At 31.5% G+C, this 19,194-nt stretch overlaps 3 protein-coding genes across 4 annotated transcripts; 1 reads left to right on the forward strand and 2 right to left on the reverse strand.

Annotated features, from left to right (window-relative positions):
• The first annotated feature begins 1,206 nt into the window (after positions 1-1,206).
• Positions 1,207-7,064, forward strand: LOC100813419 (glutathione synthetase, chloroplastic-like). The gene is made up of 12 exons (NM_001370648.1): positions 1,207-1,410; positions 1,524-1,693; positions 2,526-2,601; positions 2,920-3,050; positions 3,583-3,705; positions 3,791-3,871; positions 4,071-4,151; positions 4,262-4,331; positions 5,232-5,353; positions 6,342-6,481; positions 6,587-6,779; positions 6,859-7,064. Exons 1-12 carry the CDS (start codon positions 1,282-1,284, stop codon positions 6,980-6,982), a joined length of 1,440 nt encoding a protein of 479 aa, NP_001357577.1. The 5' UTR covers positions 1,207-1,281; the 3' UTR covers positions 6,983-7,064.
• A 460-nt stretch (positions 7,065-7,524) lies between these two features.
• On the reverse strand, positions 7,525-9,922 carry LOC100306127 (uncharacterized). Of its 2 annotated transcripts, none has more exons than XM_014771314.3 (3): positions 9,014-9,922; positions 8,239-8,262; positions 7,525-8,023 (listed from the first exon to the last, which is right to left on the reverse strand). In XM_014771314.3, the coding sequence occupies exons 1-3, from the start codon at positions 9,225-9,227 to the stop codon at positions 7,725-7,727; spliced, it is 537 nt and encodes a 178-aa protein (XP_014626800.1). In that variant the 5' UTR covers positions 9,228-9,922; the 3' UTR covers positions 7,525-7,724. The 2 variants fall into 2 exon arrangements, with proteins under 2 accessions (XP_014626800.1, NP_001237979.1); NM_001251050.2 differs by having other exon boundaries at positions 7,721-8,029; positions 9,014-9,366.
• Positions 9,923-12,371: 2,449 nt separating this feature from the next.
• On the reverse strand, positions 12,372-14,462 carry LOC100785272 (phosphoglycerate mutase-like protein AT74). Its single transcript, XM_003554622.5, has 2 exons — positions 13,963-14,462; positions 12,372-13,091 (listed from the first exon to the last, which is right to left on the reverse strand). The coding sequence occupies exons 1-2, from the start codon at positions 14,408-14,410 to the stop codon at positions 12,664-12,666; spliced, it is 876 nt and encodes a 291-aa protein (XP_003554670.1). The 5' UTR covers positions 14,411-14,462; the 3' UTR covers positions 12,372-12,663.
• Positions 14,463-19,194: the final 4,732 nt, after the last annotated feature.

Below are 19,194 nucleotides of genomic sequence, written 5' to 3' on the forward strand. Positions count from 1 at the left end.
CAAAACTTATACCCATGTCCTATCTACTACATCTATTATCTATTATATATAAAAGAAGATTTTGTCACATTGATTGACCGATGTCACATGAAAATCTCATTTATTTTCTTAAAAAAAATCTATTCACGTGAGTTTACGGGTTTTTGAAAAAATGGTATTTTTAATTAATTTTGAAATAATTTAATAAGTTTTGATTTAGAAGATTTACATTTCATTTGGAATCATTGAAAAAATAAATTGAATTAATATTAATGTATTTAATTTTAAAAAATAAACAAATTCAAAGTTGAACTAAAACTTGAAAATAAAATCAGTTTGTCATTTTTAATGAAAAATATTTCATTTGCAAAAAAAACTTCAATATAATATTGCAATTGTTTTATGATATATATACCAAACTTTAAACTTCAACTTAGGTTATTTTTTTGTTCATTTGTTTGTTTAAGATTTAATGTAAGAGTTACTATTAATTTATTGTGTTATTATTTCAATATATGACATTTTATTGTGTTAGATATTATTCTTTTAAATCTTAAAATAAGTGTTGAAAAGTTGTTCATGATTTTTATTTTTCAATAACTCATTTTTAATGTATATTGTCAATATAACCTTATTACTATAAAATGTATTCAACTTTAAAGGCAAATACTTACATAACACTGTTTCTAATAAAGTGATCTTATTACTTATAATATATATATATATATATATATATATATATATATATATATATATATATATATATATATATATATATATATATATATGATAAATTTAACATATTTAATTAACTAATTTAATTTAAAAATATATTATAAAATAAGATTTTGTCAAATGTATAGATGTCATTTAAAAGAAATATATTATAAATTAAATTAACTTTAAAAGAAATTCAAAAGGAAACATACAAGATTATCAAAGTATAATAACAATTTTCAGGAATACATATATATATATATATATATATATATATATATATATATTAAAATTTAAATTAAATAATTAAAATATATTAAAAAATCAAAATGATATAAAAAATTATTTCTATAAATTATAAAATGAGAATTTAATTATCGTGCAAGGTAAGGAACACTAAGTAGTGATATTAAAAGAAAGCTATGACCTTATGAATAGTATTCAAATCGCACTACTAAGTTAACCCTAATGAAAAGGGAGAAATTGTTAGTCTTGGTGTGGAGGTGTTAAATTTTAAGCAAGGACAAAAAAAAACAAAGGCGGGCTTTCGTTGTTGGAGCCTCAGCCGTCAGTCTCCTATTCCCGATGTCTCAACATATTTATGGCATCTTCGACTACCATCGTCTTCATCAGCAATTCCTTCACACTATCGCCTACGATGCTCTCGTTTGGACCTCTCTCCACGGCCTCCTTGTTGGTGACAAATCCGTTCAGGTCCCTCACTCTCCCACCTTTTTTATTTCCGTTCCTTGTTTACAATGTATATATATTATGCCCTACATTGGCGGCTACAATGTAACAATGTGTTCGTGATTGCATGCATGCAGAGATCGGGAAGCGTTCCTGGCGTGGGATTGGTGCATGCCCCAGTTGCCTTGTTTCCCACGCCATTTCCGGAAAACCACTGGAGAGAAGCCTGTGAGTTAGCCCCTATATTCAATGAACTCGTTGATCGGGTCAGTTTGGATGCAACGTTTCTCCACGACTCTCTCTCCAGGTTACCACCTACTTGCAATTTCTGCACTGCTGTCTCTTTCTTATATATGTTTGTGCATGGGCTCCTACTCTATTTTATATGCCACAAAGCAGTTTAGCTTTATTCTATAAAGAACGGACACTCTATAGATTTGTTTTTAATACTTTTTTTAACCACCATAATTAGGATTTTTGTCTCCCCAGTGAGACTTCATGTATCCTCACAAGCTTTGTCCTTTGGGTGGACCACTTATGAGATTAATTAACTCTCATTCTGAGGTTTAATTATACTTAAAGATCTTCACTCATTCTCAAAAATATATTACAAACTGAGTTACACTCATTACTCATTGAGTTGTATTATATATGTTTTAAATGGATAAAGATGCATGAAAATCTCATGCTATTTGACACCTTGAGAGAGAAAGAAAAAAGTGAGAAAAATATATAAATAATTAGTAATATGATTTGATAGGATGAGAGAGATAAAAATAGATGGGTGTCAAATTGATAAATTGATATTTGTAATATATGGATGTTCATATATTACTACTCTTTTCAAATACAACACTTTATACATGTCAATTATCCTTCACTTTGTTCATGATTAAAAAATGAGTTTTTATTTCCTACTTTGAAACTTCTCCAACATGGCTCGGATAAGAGTCTACACTTATGAATCGTGATATTTGGACTTTCAAAATGTACAAACATTTCACTAGCTAACCCCTCTTATTTTTCTCTATCTCTTTTTGCATGTCACATCATACATAAATAAACCACTCTTTCTCTTTTTACTCAGTTAATTGATTGTGTATATATAATGCGTCTTATGTCTCTGTTTCTAAATGCAGAACCAAGAAAGCGGATGAATTCACCTCTAGACTTTTGGATATTCATTCCATGATGATACAGATTAACAAAAAAGAGGTAAGTGTTTATTAGTATTTGTAATGTACAGTAGCAACAAAAGTATTACGTTTGTTTTTAATATTATTTCAACTGAACTCATTTTGTGCTCATAATATTCTCATTGAGAGATAGAGTGAGATGGTTTTAGAAATTAGAACATTACTACACGTTTGTTTGTTGGAAAACGTTTAACGGTAAACAAAAATGTTACATATAATTAATTTGCCTTTACTCTAGTCAAAAATTGAGGGTACATACAGATCTAAAGTTTTCCTCTTGATGAAGTGAATCAAAGGGATTTCTGATATTATTTTTGCTCTGCCGAAATTTTAATAGGAAATACGATTGGGGTTACATCGTTCAGATTATATGCTTGATGAAAAGACTAAATCACTTTTGCAAGTAGAACTGAACACTATTGCCTCTTCATTTGCGAGTCTTAGTAATCTTGTAACTGAACTTCATAGGTAAGTGTTGCTGTATATAAATTACACATACTATGCTATCATCACTAATTTATATTAATGTTTTGAGAGGTCTTTGTTTCATTGCAGCCAGCTATGGATTTGTTTAAGTTAAATACTTGAACTCATTGTTGATAGTGACGTTTATATCTTTAGCGGTGGACGTACATTGCAAGTTTTTAAGTGGTTTGAACTGAGAGTTTAATTGGAGATCATAAAATATGTGCTTAGATATTAATGTATATCTGTTGGTCCACGTTGAAAATTCAGGCATTGAAGCCCTTCTTTCTTTCTCTTTTTAAACTACTTGTGTGTGTATAGTATATATTATAAATTATTTATCTTTTATCTATGATCTTTTATATAACAGCTAATGCAGTATTGTGGTTGTTGAATTTGTGTCGTTATACCGGATTTATAACTAAGATTGAAATTATTTATATGAACTCTGGTGGAAATATATTTTCGTTTCAAGGAACTTTTTATTTATTTATTTTTGGAAGAAATATCTTTATTTTAGTTGGTAATTTTCTAGATACATACTTTCTTGCCATGGAAAATTGCTTGAACTAGATTCCAAAAGGATTCCTGCCAACGATGCTGTCAATCAGTATGCAGATGCCTTGGCTAAAGCTTGGAGTGAGTATAATAACCCCAGGTCAGTTCAGAGGAAAAAAAATTCCCTTCAACTTTTTCTTGCTTTTGGTTAATTTCCTGCTATAGTTTCTTTTGTATCCGTGCAGGGCTGTGATTATGATTGTGGTTCAGGCTGAAGAACGAAACATGTACGACCAGCATTTTGTTTCTGCAGTTCTAAGAGAAAGATATCCTTTTCTTTGCAGTTATAATTAATTATTAGTTATAATACAAAAGGAAAAACTTTTATGTGCATAATTTGTGCTATTAAATTTGATATGAAAGGGTATGAAGGGATGTTTTTATGTAAAGAAAGCTACAGTAGTTTTTATACTCAGTACATACTTTTTTGGTTGTTAATTGTTATTGTCCTTAGCTTTATAACACGCATAATATTACAACTATACGGAAAACATTGACAGAAGTTGATCAAGAAGGAGAAATTCTACCAGATGGAACACTTTCTGTGTATGTAGCCTTTAGCCAAAAACAACTAACTTTCAGCTCAGGTTGTAGCTTAATTATGTTATTGACTATGGTTTTGATTATAGAGAAATATAATTTCTTGGCACTTGCAGGGATGGAGAAGCAATTTCAGTCATTTATTTCCGAGCAGGCTATACACCAGACGACTATCCTTCAGAATCAGTGAGTAACTTGAATTCATTTTTTTGCTGCTAATAAGAACCGTGCTATTCCAATGTAGAACCATGTTTTGTTTTCTATTTACTTAAACTTCTTTTCTTAAGCATTAGGAAGGTTATGCCACTGAATCTGGTATGACCTCTGTGGAAAAAAGAGTGTCTCTAACTCACTAGTGTTAGGAAATTGTACTGTATTGTTAATATTTAATTACTCTATCTGCTAACCAAATTCTTTTAAGATTTACATGATAAAAGGACTTGTGAGGTATAAAGCTAAAGACTGAAGACAATAATTTCCGTATTTTTTAGTTCTTTACAAATAAAAACAGTTGGGTTCTTCAAAATGCTGGAGTCTTTTCAGGAACAGGGTGCCTGGTGAGGGCTATTTTTGTCCGTTGGAATCTTTTTTAGATGCAGAGGCAAAAAGGGGTGCAGGGAGTAAAAGACCAAAATTTATGGGAGATTGCTCACTATACGGCCCATGATTTTCTCAACTCCCTTCCCTCCCCCCCACTTTATAATCTTCTCACCCCCCCCCCCCCCCATTAAAATAGAAATTAATTTCCGTCAAAGGTATTTTTGTCAAAAAAAAGTGGGAGGTGGGAAGATCAAAAGGGGGTGAGATAATCACGGGCTCAGTGTAATACAGATTCTCCATGAAATCACTATGTAAAGACTCTATCGTTTTACATTTTTTATGTATTAGTTTATCTTTTTTTTCTTCTAAAAATAACATAATCCAATTTACTTATTCCCTTTTCTACCTCCTTATTTCTATTCTATTGATTATTTTCTACCGTAATATTGTTTCCTGCCACGCCTATATTATCATGTAATATGATTGAGCCTTCTAGCTTGACTATAAGTTCTTATGGTTTTGGTATATATGTTGCTCAATACGTAGGAATGGAGAGCTAGGCTACTGATGGAACAATCTTCTGCTGTCAAATGCCCTTCAATATCCTATCATTTGGTTGGCACCAAAAAGATTCAACAGGAACTTGCAAAGCCTGGTGTTCTTGAAAGGTATCTTTTAATTCACAGATACTTTATATCTTCCAAGCTTATTTCATCCTTTATGCATTGAAAGTGGTTTTGATCAATTCACAGATACTTTATTTAAAAGAAAAGCGTATGAAGAACAATTTTGAGTTATCATGTAAAGTGAGATTATCCTTCAGGATCTGCTTTCCCATCCATGCCTTGCACAGTTGGTTGGTCATGACTCATGATATGATTGTACCTTTTAGGAATGATAGGCTTTTGTTTTAAATGGCCGGTAAGACTCCCTTAGTGAATTGAAAAAGTTATCTGATCCAGTGGCATCGTTCAGAATGTGTCCACAACCATTGGTTGCCAATGATGGCAAAAAAATAAGAATGCATGGTTAACGATTGGGATTTTTGGATGCTTGAAACTTTACAATCATATTGAAGTTGAGGGAAAAGTTCAAGGTTAGCAACTGTGAGGTTTTTTTTATTAAGATGTAAGTAGATTGGATGAAGGGAGTATGCTATCAAAAGCTCATATTGTCTACGTAGCAGGTCCTAATTCGAGGTTTTGATGAAAGAGTAGACTTGTTGGAATAAGTTATGGATTCAGTTCGCTAATGATAGAGATGCAAATTCAAAAATTTTCCTAGAGTTGCTGCAGGAAACATTAGATGTTGATCTGGGAGATTGATGGTAACAGAGGAAATAAAAAAATTAGGATGGGGAAAGTTTGAATTGATGTGCTGTTTCTTTTTTTCTTTTTTTCTTTCATATTTCATTCTTAAGTAAGATATCTTATACTCCACACTAACAACTTTTGTTTTTTCATCTAAGGATATTTATTCAATTTTTCTTTTGTCCCCCCAAAAAAGAAGGAAACATATGATGGATGAAAATGCATGTTTCCTAATAGGCTCGTAGCTACACCCATACTTCCTATTTTGGTTTAGGGAATTACAAATATTGTATGTACTAACACGTTCAGATTTTAACAATCCCCCTTGAACCAATACTGTAAGCAGGTTCCTTGATAACAAAGATGACATTGCCAAACTGCGTAAATGCTTTGCTGGGTTGTGGAGTTTGGATGACTCAAATATTGTTAGAAAAGCAATTGAAAGGCCCGAGTTATTTGTGATGAAGCCCCAAAGAGAAGGAGGAGGTCTTGTACACCCAAACTTTGATTTGCCTACTGCCCTACTTTTATTTAAAAACAAAGAGAGAGGGGAAGAAACTTATCTAACAAACCCTCCTAATTACTTTTCAGGAAACAATATTTATGGTGATGATGTGAGGGAAACCCTCCTAAAGTTGCAGAAAGCAGATTCTCAAGAAGATGCAGCTTATATCCTTATGCAGAGGATATTTCCATCTATTTCTGCAACAGTTCTGTTGCGTAACGGTTGTTGGCATAAGGATCATGCCATTTCAGAACTTGGGATATTTGGTACTTATTTAAGGTACATTGATTGGCCAAATGTCTATAACAGTTGAGTTTAAATTCACATAAACTTGATATCCATGGACTGGAATTTGCAGGAATAAGAATAAGGTTATCATGAACGAACAAAGTGGTTATTTGATGCGTACAAAAGTATCATCATCTGACGAAGGTGGGGTTGCAGCTGGTTTTGCAGTGCTAGATAGTGTATACTTGACTTGACGAAGCCAACACCTTAGGTTATCAGGGTAAATTCAAAACACTGCATAAGTGATGATTTACATATTATTGATACTTCATTTAAGTTTTTTCAGCAAGGAAATGGTTTGAGTATGGAATTTTCCATGACCGAAGGTCCATCTTCAATCCAGTTGAGCTCATATTATTAGGCAAGCGGCAGCAAGGAACATTAGCATGATCAAATGCACTTGTAGCTAAAATGCTAGCAACATGCTTTTTTAACATACTTTTTCTGTTGTTGGGGGAAACTTCTCATGTTGATTTTAATAACCTGGGTCAATTCTTTATTAGTGGGACCAGTATTAAATTCATCCATCAATAAAAAAAAAGGCAGTATTGATCATTTTCGTGACTTTAAGGTGGCCAGTGAAGCATTCATCAACCACCAATGAAATGCAATGCACCGTTTTTTACCAGTGAAGCATTGGCAATGTTGGTATTTAATTGTGCTTGTGTCATTAGTGATCAATTTATTTAAAAAGGTGAGGTGGTGTCACTAGTTTGGTAATAAAATGCGGCAAATGTATTAGGAAAACAAGGATCAATTCATTATGTGTAAAGTAGTGAAGCACAAAACTTGTTTCAATGGAATAGCTGACCTGGTTGAAATCATCACAAGAGATCTGTGTATTGGCTATAAAAGCTTAAACGCTATGTTACAATTAAGGGTTAACATAACATAATGTAGCAATGGTTAACTAAACTCCTTTAGTGTGTTCTTCTGTCATTCCACCCACCCATATTCACGAGCACGATTTTCCCATAATGCTGTCAGCTTGTGTTCTTCAATGAGCTCTGCCTCTGCCCTCTCCCTTGCTTCTTCACAAGTTTCCACCCCAATGTTGCACTTTTCTGCTTCCTTCTGGTAATGCGAAAAGGTTTTCCTGGCATCCATTATTAACTGTTTGGTGTGTTCCAAGGTCTCGTTGGCCACAATTTTCTGCAAATTTAGCTCCTCAGATAGCATTTTCAGTATACCCTTGTTCATTTCCTCATTCAAAACTGGATCGTGTTTGCCACAATCTGCACCTACAATACAAAGAAAAAGTTTTTCCTGTCATGATTGCAAACAATTGGAAAACATGCTGAAGAACTATTATCAGCAATTTCATCGTACTGATGAGCTAAGTCTGATACTAAAAATTAAACCCTTGATGCATCAAAATATAAGTGTAGCTTAAAGCAGTTTATTTTGTGAAACATATTAACAACTATAAATGCAAAGGAGATTAGCTTACCGTAAATTGAGCCATTGACAAGTCCTGCAAGAAATAAACCAATGTGTCAAAACATTATACACACCTATATAATATATAGGACGGACAAGGTTTTGCAATTCGCAAATATGATAAGCTAAATAAACAAAACCATCATGGCAATCCTTATATCACGGCACAAAGGATTTAATAGAAAAAAAAATCCTCAATTTTATGTCAAAGATAGCTAAAACTGGAAACTAATCCTTATACTTTAACCTTATTCTCACCATGTCTAAACAAATGGCAGCAAAAAATACAGCCATTTTTTTTTTTTTTTGAAGTTAAAAACAGCCATCTTAGTTGGCTTAATATCAGGTAAAATGAATGCCCCAATTTCCTTCTTCCCTTTTAAGACCAAAGGTAGATCCAAGATTTCAAGGTCAGCAATAGAAACTCTGAACCTAATATGTATGAATTGAATAGCCAAAATAAGAAAATTTTGGCTTTGTACATTGGGAAAAAAAAAAAAGCATTTGTTCTAATTCTTCATACGAAGCCAGTGAATTTTTCTGATTATTTTGTTTTTCAAAAAAAGAAGTCAGTTCCTCTGCAACTTGCTGCGGATGTGGCAAGTAGCGCAGCACAGGCAACAAATGCTAACTAATTGCGAGAACTACCATTTTTCATTTTCAAGCACACAAAAGGGTTACTTTTGTCTTTATCTTATCATCACATCAAATCAAACTTTGTTTCTTTTTTTTCACTTCGAGACCAAATTTTTTACATTGCACAGTAACTAAAAAAAGAAACTCACCCAGAGGATCGAGGAGATATTCCGCTGACGAGCAGAAACAATCACATGGAGGACAAGAAGAAAATTGAGAAGATGCACTCTTCTTCACCATCGAGCGAGAGGGTGGACCAACCGTGAACACAAGAAAACACACACTCATCCAAACCAAAACCCACCTCAAAACACCATTAGGACAAAGCTTTTGCTCTGGTGGGTGAACCCTCCACACCCTCATTTACAAAACAAACTAAAAATAGTTACTTGAACAGTGTTTGATGGGTGACTCATGCAACGATGCAACAACACTCACACTCACATTTGAAGATCTGGGTAAGTAAGGAACACTTTGTTGGATGCTGAAGTAAATAAAGGGTGTGACTTGTGAGAGAGCACCATCTTTAAAAAAACCGATTTTTTTTTTTTAAATGAGATCATAGACGCTGAATTTGACTGTAAAACACAATGATTGAGGAAGAACACTTCAGTTTTACAGAACACATAAGAGTTTCTCTCTCTCTCTCTCTCTCTCTCTCTCTCTCTCTCTCTTTTGAAGTGAGTGGAAGGCAATGTCTACTTTGTCTTGGGGAAAAATAAAAGGAGACCCAGATCCCGGTAAAGTGTAAAGATGATGTCTTTATGGGGTTTGCAAATGAGAATTTGTTGCTCAAGAGTGGGGAAGAAGTTACATTATTATGAGAAAGAAAAAGAGTGCTTGCGCTGCGGCTTTAGGATAATCAAGAAGGTTGCTTTAATGATTGGGTTGGTTTGTTTATTGGTTTAAGTGAGTGAGAACGGTAATCTTTGACATTTTGTAACATTGGGTTTAGCCAATAAGGTCGTTACCAGTCGGCGTAGGTTATGTGTACCCGTTTACTACTCATGACTTCAAATTGTGTTACTATCATCTTCCGTGATTAAACGACAACAACCGTTTGTATGTGCCCTGTAATTTAGGAACGGCTCAACAGAGAGAGAGAGATTCTTTGTTGCTTCACAGATACCTTCCACATGGCCAAGGGTGCACGTGCAGATGCTGCTAAATCTTCAAGGTGCTACGATAAAGACAAAGGCAAATGGAACGTTATTCACAATACCATGTCTAGTGAATTATAACTTTGAAGGGATCATTAACATAGAATATAGAAAGGAGAAATAATGAAATTTGTATCTCATGCATTACAATTTTTTAAAAAACAAAATAAAATAGTAAATGAAGTATGTAAAATTAATTGAAACAAAATTGAAAATATACAAATTTGGAAGAAATAAAAAATTGTGTAAAATATGTATAATCAACTTAAATGAATTTATTAATATCAAAATAGTTTTCTCCAACATGTAATTAAATATTGATTAAAAAGAAGAATCTCACTTATTAGGAGAAAATATTTATTGTGAAAATATAAAAAAAAATTATAATAATATTGCATATTTTAATAAAAATATTTTTCTTTTTAATTTATTAACCAATGTGTTAAGGGTACAAAATAATATTTGCCTAAAATGAATTTACTTACTACTACTGTAGTACCGGTAGTATTGAAGATATCCACATTGAAACAACCAATCTGTTCAATGTTCTTTATTGTTCTATCAAATAATCGACACTCATTACTTCAAGATACCAACAATGGAACAACTGATTAATTTGTGTCAACAACGCCCTTAAATTTAATAATGACTTGCTTTAAGAATCGAATTTAATGGTAGATCGGAACACCCACATCAAGGAAACCATTTATGGAACACCGCTCATCATATTTTTTTTTCAACCCCAATACATGTGAAGAAGAGGCAATTAATTTTTACTTGCGCTGTTTGGAATCCCAACCGGTCAAATTTGTTTATTTAAGTGTTATACTTTCTGTCTTTTGCATTATTTTACTTTTAAAAGTGAATTCTATTTTCATGTATACTGAGTTCAATGAATGTGCAAACTGGATAGCAAAATATATATGGAGCTAATCATGATCATTGGTTACTCGCTTGGGAACTTTGGCCCTCATCAGATTCGTTCTGTGAGGTTCTTGGTGGTGTTAGGCTGAGACCCTGAGGTCTTAATAGTGTTTGATAACACGTTTTACCGTAGATGTGGATGTGGATCAAGCAGAAGATAGAAAGAGTATCTTTCTCATCATTTCTCATTTTGGACGCGAAAATTACTACTTAAGTGCATATCAAAATCGAAACAAACACACACTTACTGCACGTTCGGTCAGGCATCCCTGACGCAGTTTTCCACGTCCAACCTGAAGCTATCAGAGATAGCTTTTACATCAATGTGATTTTTGCCTTAAAATTGCATTTCCAAATATGGTTGTGTATCTTTCTTACTGATTAAAAAAATGTAAAAATTACATTAATTATTATTTGTAAACATGTTTTATATTTATTTTATTCTTAAATACTTTAGATAGTTGTTATGAATAAAATAATAATGAATATCAAATTAAAAAGTTAAAAATCACCAATCACATTCATCATCTCTGACATGAAATTATTCTAATTTAATAAAAGATTTTGAGTTCAAATTTTTTTATATACAATTAGGTTAAATACTAAAAATAGTGATTATAGTTTATATCAGAAAAATATTAAAAAGTTAAAAATAATTTTATATAAATAAAAACATTGATTATATTCTTCAATGTGTATATTATCCTTCTACGTAAAAAAGTAATAAACCCCATGTGCAAATCATGGCTCTCTAAATGAAATTTTACGTTGGACAAGTGTTGTAGAAATTCACTCACTTATATAGCTTTCTATCTCTCTATCTGAGAGTAACATTGTATCACCTATTATACTTGCAATCCTTCATCTTTTTCGTCAAATAACTTATTGGTTTTTTTTTTTTTAAGGTAACCATTAGGTTTTAGATTTTGTAAATGTAAAAAAATTTAAATCCAGAGTTTCTCCCTCCTCCTCTCTTCTCCCCTTGACTAAGTCAACCTTATTATTACCAAATAACTTTTTAGTGTTTACCAAACATTTTCTATTTTTTATACACCCCTTCTTCTCTACATCATTTTTAGAGTATATTCAACATTAAAAAAATAACAAATTACACCAACCCCTCTTGAACTTTTATCAAATTACACATAATTTTACCCTTTTTTATTTTCTCACACTAACCTCCATTTAAGTTTAAAAACATTACACTAACATTCTCTTAAATGTTCAAAAATATTATACTAACATCTCATCAATCCTTAAACTAACATCTTCTACGTGAGAGATAAAAGTAATGATTAAAAAAACATAGAGTATTTGTATAATTACACAAAACCTTTGAGGAAATATTGTTGTAATTTGCTAAGAAAAAGTTATAAATTCAGAAGAAATTTTCACATCAAGCGATCTAGAATGAACTCCAATATTCACAAACATCAAGCATCACAAATTGAGTACAAACTCGAGAAACACTGTATATTCAGGCTCTTCTAAATTCTGTCATGATGTATAGTACAAGATGCATGCATTATGCATCACACAAAGCACCAACTAGCGAGGAACAACCTTTTACATCGTTTTCCATCTTAACCTTCCTCTGTTTTGGAAATGAATTTTTCTTTTAACAAAAAAAAAAAGAAGGAACAAAAAAGAAAGAACAGTCTACTGTCTAGAAAATGTTAACTATGAATTCCAAACCCAGAAGCTAGCTAAGCACACTATGAACATTCACTCAAAGAATCTGTCTCGTCATGTTTGTCCACATTGTCATCGTCAGAGTCAGGAAGATGATCAAAAAAAGCATCAAGGTACCAGGAACATGGATCATTCCAGTCACCCTTGCTGGCACTGGCTCGCCGTTTCTGATCAGCTACCATATCAGGAGAGAGCCCCCACTCAAGTAGTTCTTCGTCCGTGTGATGAACGGCTAAGCTGTACTCTCCACCACTCCCCAACTGGATCACGCGGAACTCACCATTTTCAAAATTATTCAGAAGCTCAAACTGTTCGACTGTCCACTTGAACCACTTCATAAGGAAAACACGAGATGCCAGCCCATGTGACACAATTATCAAATTCAGATCATCAGAAGGATCATGGTTAAGCCTGTTCATGTCAACATCCCTCCACAGAGATTCAAGGAAACCTGCAAAACAAAACAAGGGGTCTTAAATTAACACCACAGACAAAAATGAAATTTTAACTTTAATTAGTCCAAATTTGTCAACAGTAATTGTTAAATAAGCTAAAGCTGTGCAGAGCGAATCATTAGCAACACCAACTCAATCCGTTGACAATTCTAGCTAAAAACCTCTGGTTGTTTAATTTATTCGCTAGTTTAAACTCTAGTCTTTTTGGTCTAGGACAGAAAGTAGCTTCAAAAAGAGACAATCCTCTCCAAGTCAGAAATATTACAGCATAATGAAGCTAAATCTTCTTGAGCTTTTCCTTTAAATACAGTGTTTGAACTTTGAACCAAAATTATACATAAGAAAAATTAGTCACAATCTGAACTAACAACACAATGTTAGTTTAAAATTTAATCTACAATCAATAAACATATAGCAGTCCTTTAAAATATGCATTTTATTAGTAAAATTATTCAGTGAGTGCGGCACCACAACTCTGGACCAACTCATTTGTTACATTATTTGGATTGATAGAATGGAGACGAAATATGGTAGTGAGTATTTTATCGGATTCCATTGTTTACCTTCAATTTAATTTTCCTCTAATTTGAGTGCGTCAAGAATTTTGTTCCATTTCATCTTAACAAAGGAACTGGATTTGGTTATGTTCTGAGTAAATAGTCTATGTACTCACCCTGTGATGCCTACCTACCAAGATTTGGTTTCTACACTATTAATGCATAGAAATTAAACTCATGTTCGCTCAATTCGGATCCATTTCAGCTCTTTTGATCAATCCAAACACAGCCTTTGAAATGCTTTGGGTATTCTTTAAATACTAAGACAATCAGCCCTAACCATTGCAATAATTGAAGAAAAAGTGCGTACTGGAAACGCGATCGAAGACGTCGGCGGCGGATTCTCCCTCTGGAAAGCGATAGAAGAACCTTCCGAAGCGTTGGCGAGTTTCCTTGATGACGTTCATGCGCTCCTGGACCTGAAAATTGCCGAAATCCTGCTCCCGAATGCGGCACTCTTCCCTGACCCCAATCACGCGCTTTCTGGAGAAGGAGCGACCAATCTCCCGGAGCGTGGATCGGGTGCGGGCGTAGGGGGAGACGTAGAAGTACACCCGCCAATTGGTGGAACCCTCGCCGGCGATGACGTGGCGGATGCGGTGACCGGCGTGGCGTGCCTGGGCAATGCCCTCCGGCGTGAGCTGGATCTTGGGGTCGGGGATGGTGTCGTATGCGGTGGGCTGCAGGTTCCCTTGCGACTCCCCGTGACGCACCAGAATTATTCTCTTGGGTAACACTCTCTGGCTGTGGCTACACATTACGAACCAACGATTATCACTTTCACACTCCTACAACGCCAACTTTATCATTTCTGATTGTAAAATACTTGTTAAATTTAAATAAAAGTTTTTATCGAATAATTATACATTCAATCATATTATATGGTGATAAATATTAAACTTTAAAGGAATACCATGAGAATAACATAAATGAGAATATTCAGATGAATGAATGATCATAAAAGAAAGAATACATAATGATTTATACTAGAAAATATTTGTATAAGACTCATTGAACAAAAGATAATTAATAAAAAAAAAACCAATTAAGCAAGAGACACTGGTTAGATGAATAAATTGCATGATTTTTATTTTGATGAAAAGAAAAAAAAAGGAAAACCAAAATGAACATTAAAGAAATTCATTTAGGAAAATCTTATGTTAAATAATATTTGTGAAACTTTGATTTGTAACCATACAAATGGTGTTGTGTGATTCTTATAACTAACCTTACATAGTTTCGGTAATGACTAAGCTAAGTACGTCCCTTGAGAGTATAAAAATTGAGTTTTATGATTTTAACGTGGATTATTATCGGATATATTATTTTTTGGGAAAATGTTATTTTAGTTGTTATACTTTACATCAAACTTGCTTTTAGGTCCTATGATTTTAAATTGATGAATTAGAATATGTTTAGAAATCGAGTGAAAAATAACTTTTTAGGTAAAAATGTTTTAACAAAATGATCAAAATTCTTATTTTTACTTTTATGTGTTGAATTTGTATTGGAACACTTAACACATCAATTACAATTGCAAATCAAATTACACTTAATCCTCCAACTTAAAAAAAATATAGATTTAGTCCTCCTGGTGACAATAGAAAACAGTTACCAAATACTAAAATTAAACATTAAAAAATAATTAAATTCACGTACATTCAAAAGTTAGAGAATTAAATTCAAAAGTATACATACCAAAATCAAATTTAAGTAAAAATATAAAAATTAAAAACACGTTTTACCTTGATTATTTCTATTACGTGAAGAAATTCATTAACAACTATAAGTCTATAACTTATACAGCAGGTGCCATACCACTAGGATTAATTTAGTGATAAGAGTTTTTTATAATTCACGTGAAGTTTTAATTTTAAGTTAAATTCCACTATTGTAGGGGGGAAAACACATCACGTCATATATTACTTCCTGTCCGATTTATAAAAAATAAAGACTATAAAAGGTGATTAAATTAGTTATTTTTAATAATATTAACAAAAAATCAAATTTTATTCAAAAAAATAACCTTAAGATTAAATGCTTTGAGTGATAGTCATATTCAATGTTAGTATTCATAATCTGAGTACAGTAAATGGAATTAATAATAAATAAAGGGTATAAAAGAAAATTAACTTAAGTAAGTTTAAAAATAGTAAATGTCTTTTTAATTAGAAAAAAAAATATTTCTTATAAATAGGAAAATTTTCTTATAAATAGGATCGAAGGTAGTATATTATTATTATTTATTTATTGACTTAAATAAATATAATTAATTTTATTGTTTATATCATTATATTTTTACTTTCCCACTCATTTATGATAAGTATATAAAATGTTAAATAACTAATTAAAATAAAAATATGCTAAAAAATAACATTTTACATTTACATTAAATAAATAAATAAAATTAAAATCATGTTTTAGAAATGAACGAATAAAAAAGAAAAGACTGATATGTTAAATTTTGGAAGTTTTTGCTTGTACATTTCATTATTCATTTATTCCATTTATAACACGATTGCTTGTAAGAATCGTTTCAAAATAAGATGAGTTAGTTAACGGAAATGTTTGTTGGAACATTTAAGGTAGTGTTTCTTATATAAATATTGTTGCTTATATAAATAATGTTGGTTAAATATATTTTTATCAATAAAAAAGTATTTTACAAGTCAATAATTATAAAAAATTAAGCATTCACTTTAGTAATTTTAAAATTTCAATACTCCCATCTCTCTATTTATAAGATAGTCTAACTTATTATAAGATTTCATTTCATCTCTTATACATTAATTATTTTTATTAAATTATTTTTTAAAAAAATTTCTCTTATAAAGATTGAAGAAAATGAATAGGTCACCAATAAAGTCAAGAATAAATTTGAAAAAAATATTATAATTCTAGATAAATTTGATGTTAATAATTAAATTAATTAAATTTTTTAATAAATATAAATTAGTTAATTATGTCTTATAATTTGGGACGAAAATAGTATAATTTTGTGTTTACCTTATGTAGTATTGTAGGAATATTTTTAAGCAATCCTAGTTGCTCTGACTTGTAAGTTCTAATTAATTATATCATACCATTGTGCGCGGGTTAACATATCAATAATTTATTTGTTATAAACATTTTTTTCGTTTAATTCTTTATTTTAATTTTCAAAAGATACTTACTAATGTTTTATTTACTTTCATAAAGGAATATATTTTCGCTGTACCAAAAAAAAAAGAGGACTATATTTTCTTCGGCTTAGTTTAATGGATTATTGCTAAGAAGAGTGTGAATAATAATTTCATGAAGTAACAAAAATACTTAAAAAGGTCAATCTTTAATATATTTTCTTTTGAAGAATAGACAAAGCCAATATGACCACTCCAAAAAAGCCTGGGAATCGAACATGTGCCTCTTGCTCTATTAGGCATGACAATTCTTCCCGCAATTCAGAAATTTCCGCGGGGACTGTCCCATTTGAGGCTATGTGGTGGGGGAAGAATTTCTCGCAGGGATAGGGATGAAACCCCCTGTACGAGGACTATGCTCCCCGCCCCGCAAGGTCTCCATATCTCTGTGTATATATAATTTTACTTATATATTCTCGGAACTTATAATATGTATAATATAAATACAAAGATTAATAGTATTTTACTGATAAAAAAATATAAAATAAAATTATCATATATATAAGTAATATCTCATAAGTCACAAAGACACAAACATTATCCAAACCATAAATATAAGGGTTAATAGTATTTTGCTTATATAAATAATATTCTTTTTATAATTTTTGACATTTTTTAATGTAAAACGGAGTCCCACAGATTCTCACGGGAAGTCGGGAAATGAAAACGGGGCAAAAAAGCTTGGGAATCGAACATGTGCCTCTCGCTCTACTAGGCATGACAATTCTTCCTGAAACTCAGAAATTCCCGTGGGTACTGTCCCATTTGAGGTTCTGCGGTCGGGGAAGAATTCCTCGCGGAAATAGGGATGAAACCCTGCTACAGCTAATTTGGGGACGAGGATTATGCTCCCCGCCCCGCCCCGCCCCGCAGGGTCCCCATATATCTATATATATAAAATTTTACTTATATACTCTTATAACTTATAATATGTATAACATAAATACAAAGGTTAATAATATTTTACTGGTGTAAAAAATATAAAATAAAATTATCATATATATAAGTAATATCTCATAAGTCACAAAGACACAAACATTATTTAAATCATAAATATAAAAGTTAATAGTATTTTTCTTATATAAATAATATTTTTTTATAATTTTTGACATTTTTTAATCGTAAAATAGAATCCCACTTATCCCCATACGGGAAGTCGGAGAATAGAAACTGGCAAAAATTACTCTCAACATGAAGATCAGGAAGTAGAATAAGATTCCAAGACTGAAAATGGAGAATATTTGTGGCCCCCGCCCCGCGTGCCATGCCTAAGCTCTACCATATTGACATTTTCAAAGATTTAGTATTAATAGTTCGCGGAAAGTCAAGATCTATCTTAATCAAACCCACGTACAGATGTACTGAGAGTATTAATTTAACTGTCTAAACTTAAAACCTTTTTTAAAATCAAATTCGGAAAATATGGTTGAAACTAATTAATTATACATAAATATTACATTTTAAAAGTTTACAATTGCTACAAAGAAAGGTAAGTTCTAAGAAGAATTTATAGGAAACTCTACACTCTACACCAAAGAAATTTAAATAATTAAATAAATAAAAAAGTAAATGTTCCTTTGATAGTTAACACATATTTTATCCACGCTTAAAAGTAATTTTGAGTTTTAAATATGTATTTGCGTTAAAGAAAGAGTTTTATTGTTATAATAATAATAATTTTACTTTACTCAAACATAATTATCTTAAATAAAAATAAAAATATATATGATCTCTAAAATAGGATTCTAAAAGTAATTTTTTTACAAGATATCTTTAATTACACTTTCTATGGATCCTTTGTAAAATCTGTGGCTTTAAAATTTATGCTCTCGATAAAAGCTTGTGAAAATTGTTTTGAAGCTATAATAATCGATCGTTTCATCTCATAATCAATTGTTTTGTGCCAATTTGATTTCTAGCATTCTCTATTTTTGTTGTTTCAATAAATTTACTCGTTTCACAAAGTTTCATATCAATTATTCAAACTCTCTAATTTTTTTTATTAGGGGGAAATACAAACCAACAAAGGAAGAAAAACAATTAAGGTTTTTTCAAAAAACGAGGTGCCAATGACATCAACCATAACAAAAGAGACAACTCTGTCCGACAATTAGGGAGAACCAAAAACACCATATTAGAAACTAATTGATTATAAACACGTTGTTGATCCAAAACTAATTTCTTGTTTTATTTTTTCAAAATTTTACAATATTGAAAGGGAAAAAAAATTAAAAGAAAAGGTATTTTCATATCCTCATTTATCTTTCTATTCAAACTTATGAATTAAACAAGGAAAAAATATAATTTATTTTCTTTCTTTTCATTCCCTTCCAACCAAACAACGTGTAGCTAAGACTATTAAA

Source organism: Glycine max, chromosome 19 (genome assembly GCF_000004515.6).
Source record: "Glycine max cultivar Williams 82 chromosome 19, Glycine_max_v4.0, whole genome shotgun sequence".
NCBI lineage: Eukaryota > Viridiplantae > Streptophyta > Magnoliopsida > Fabales > Fabaceae > Glycine > Glycine max.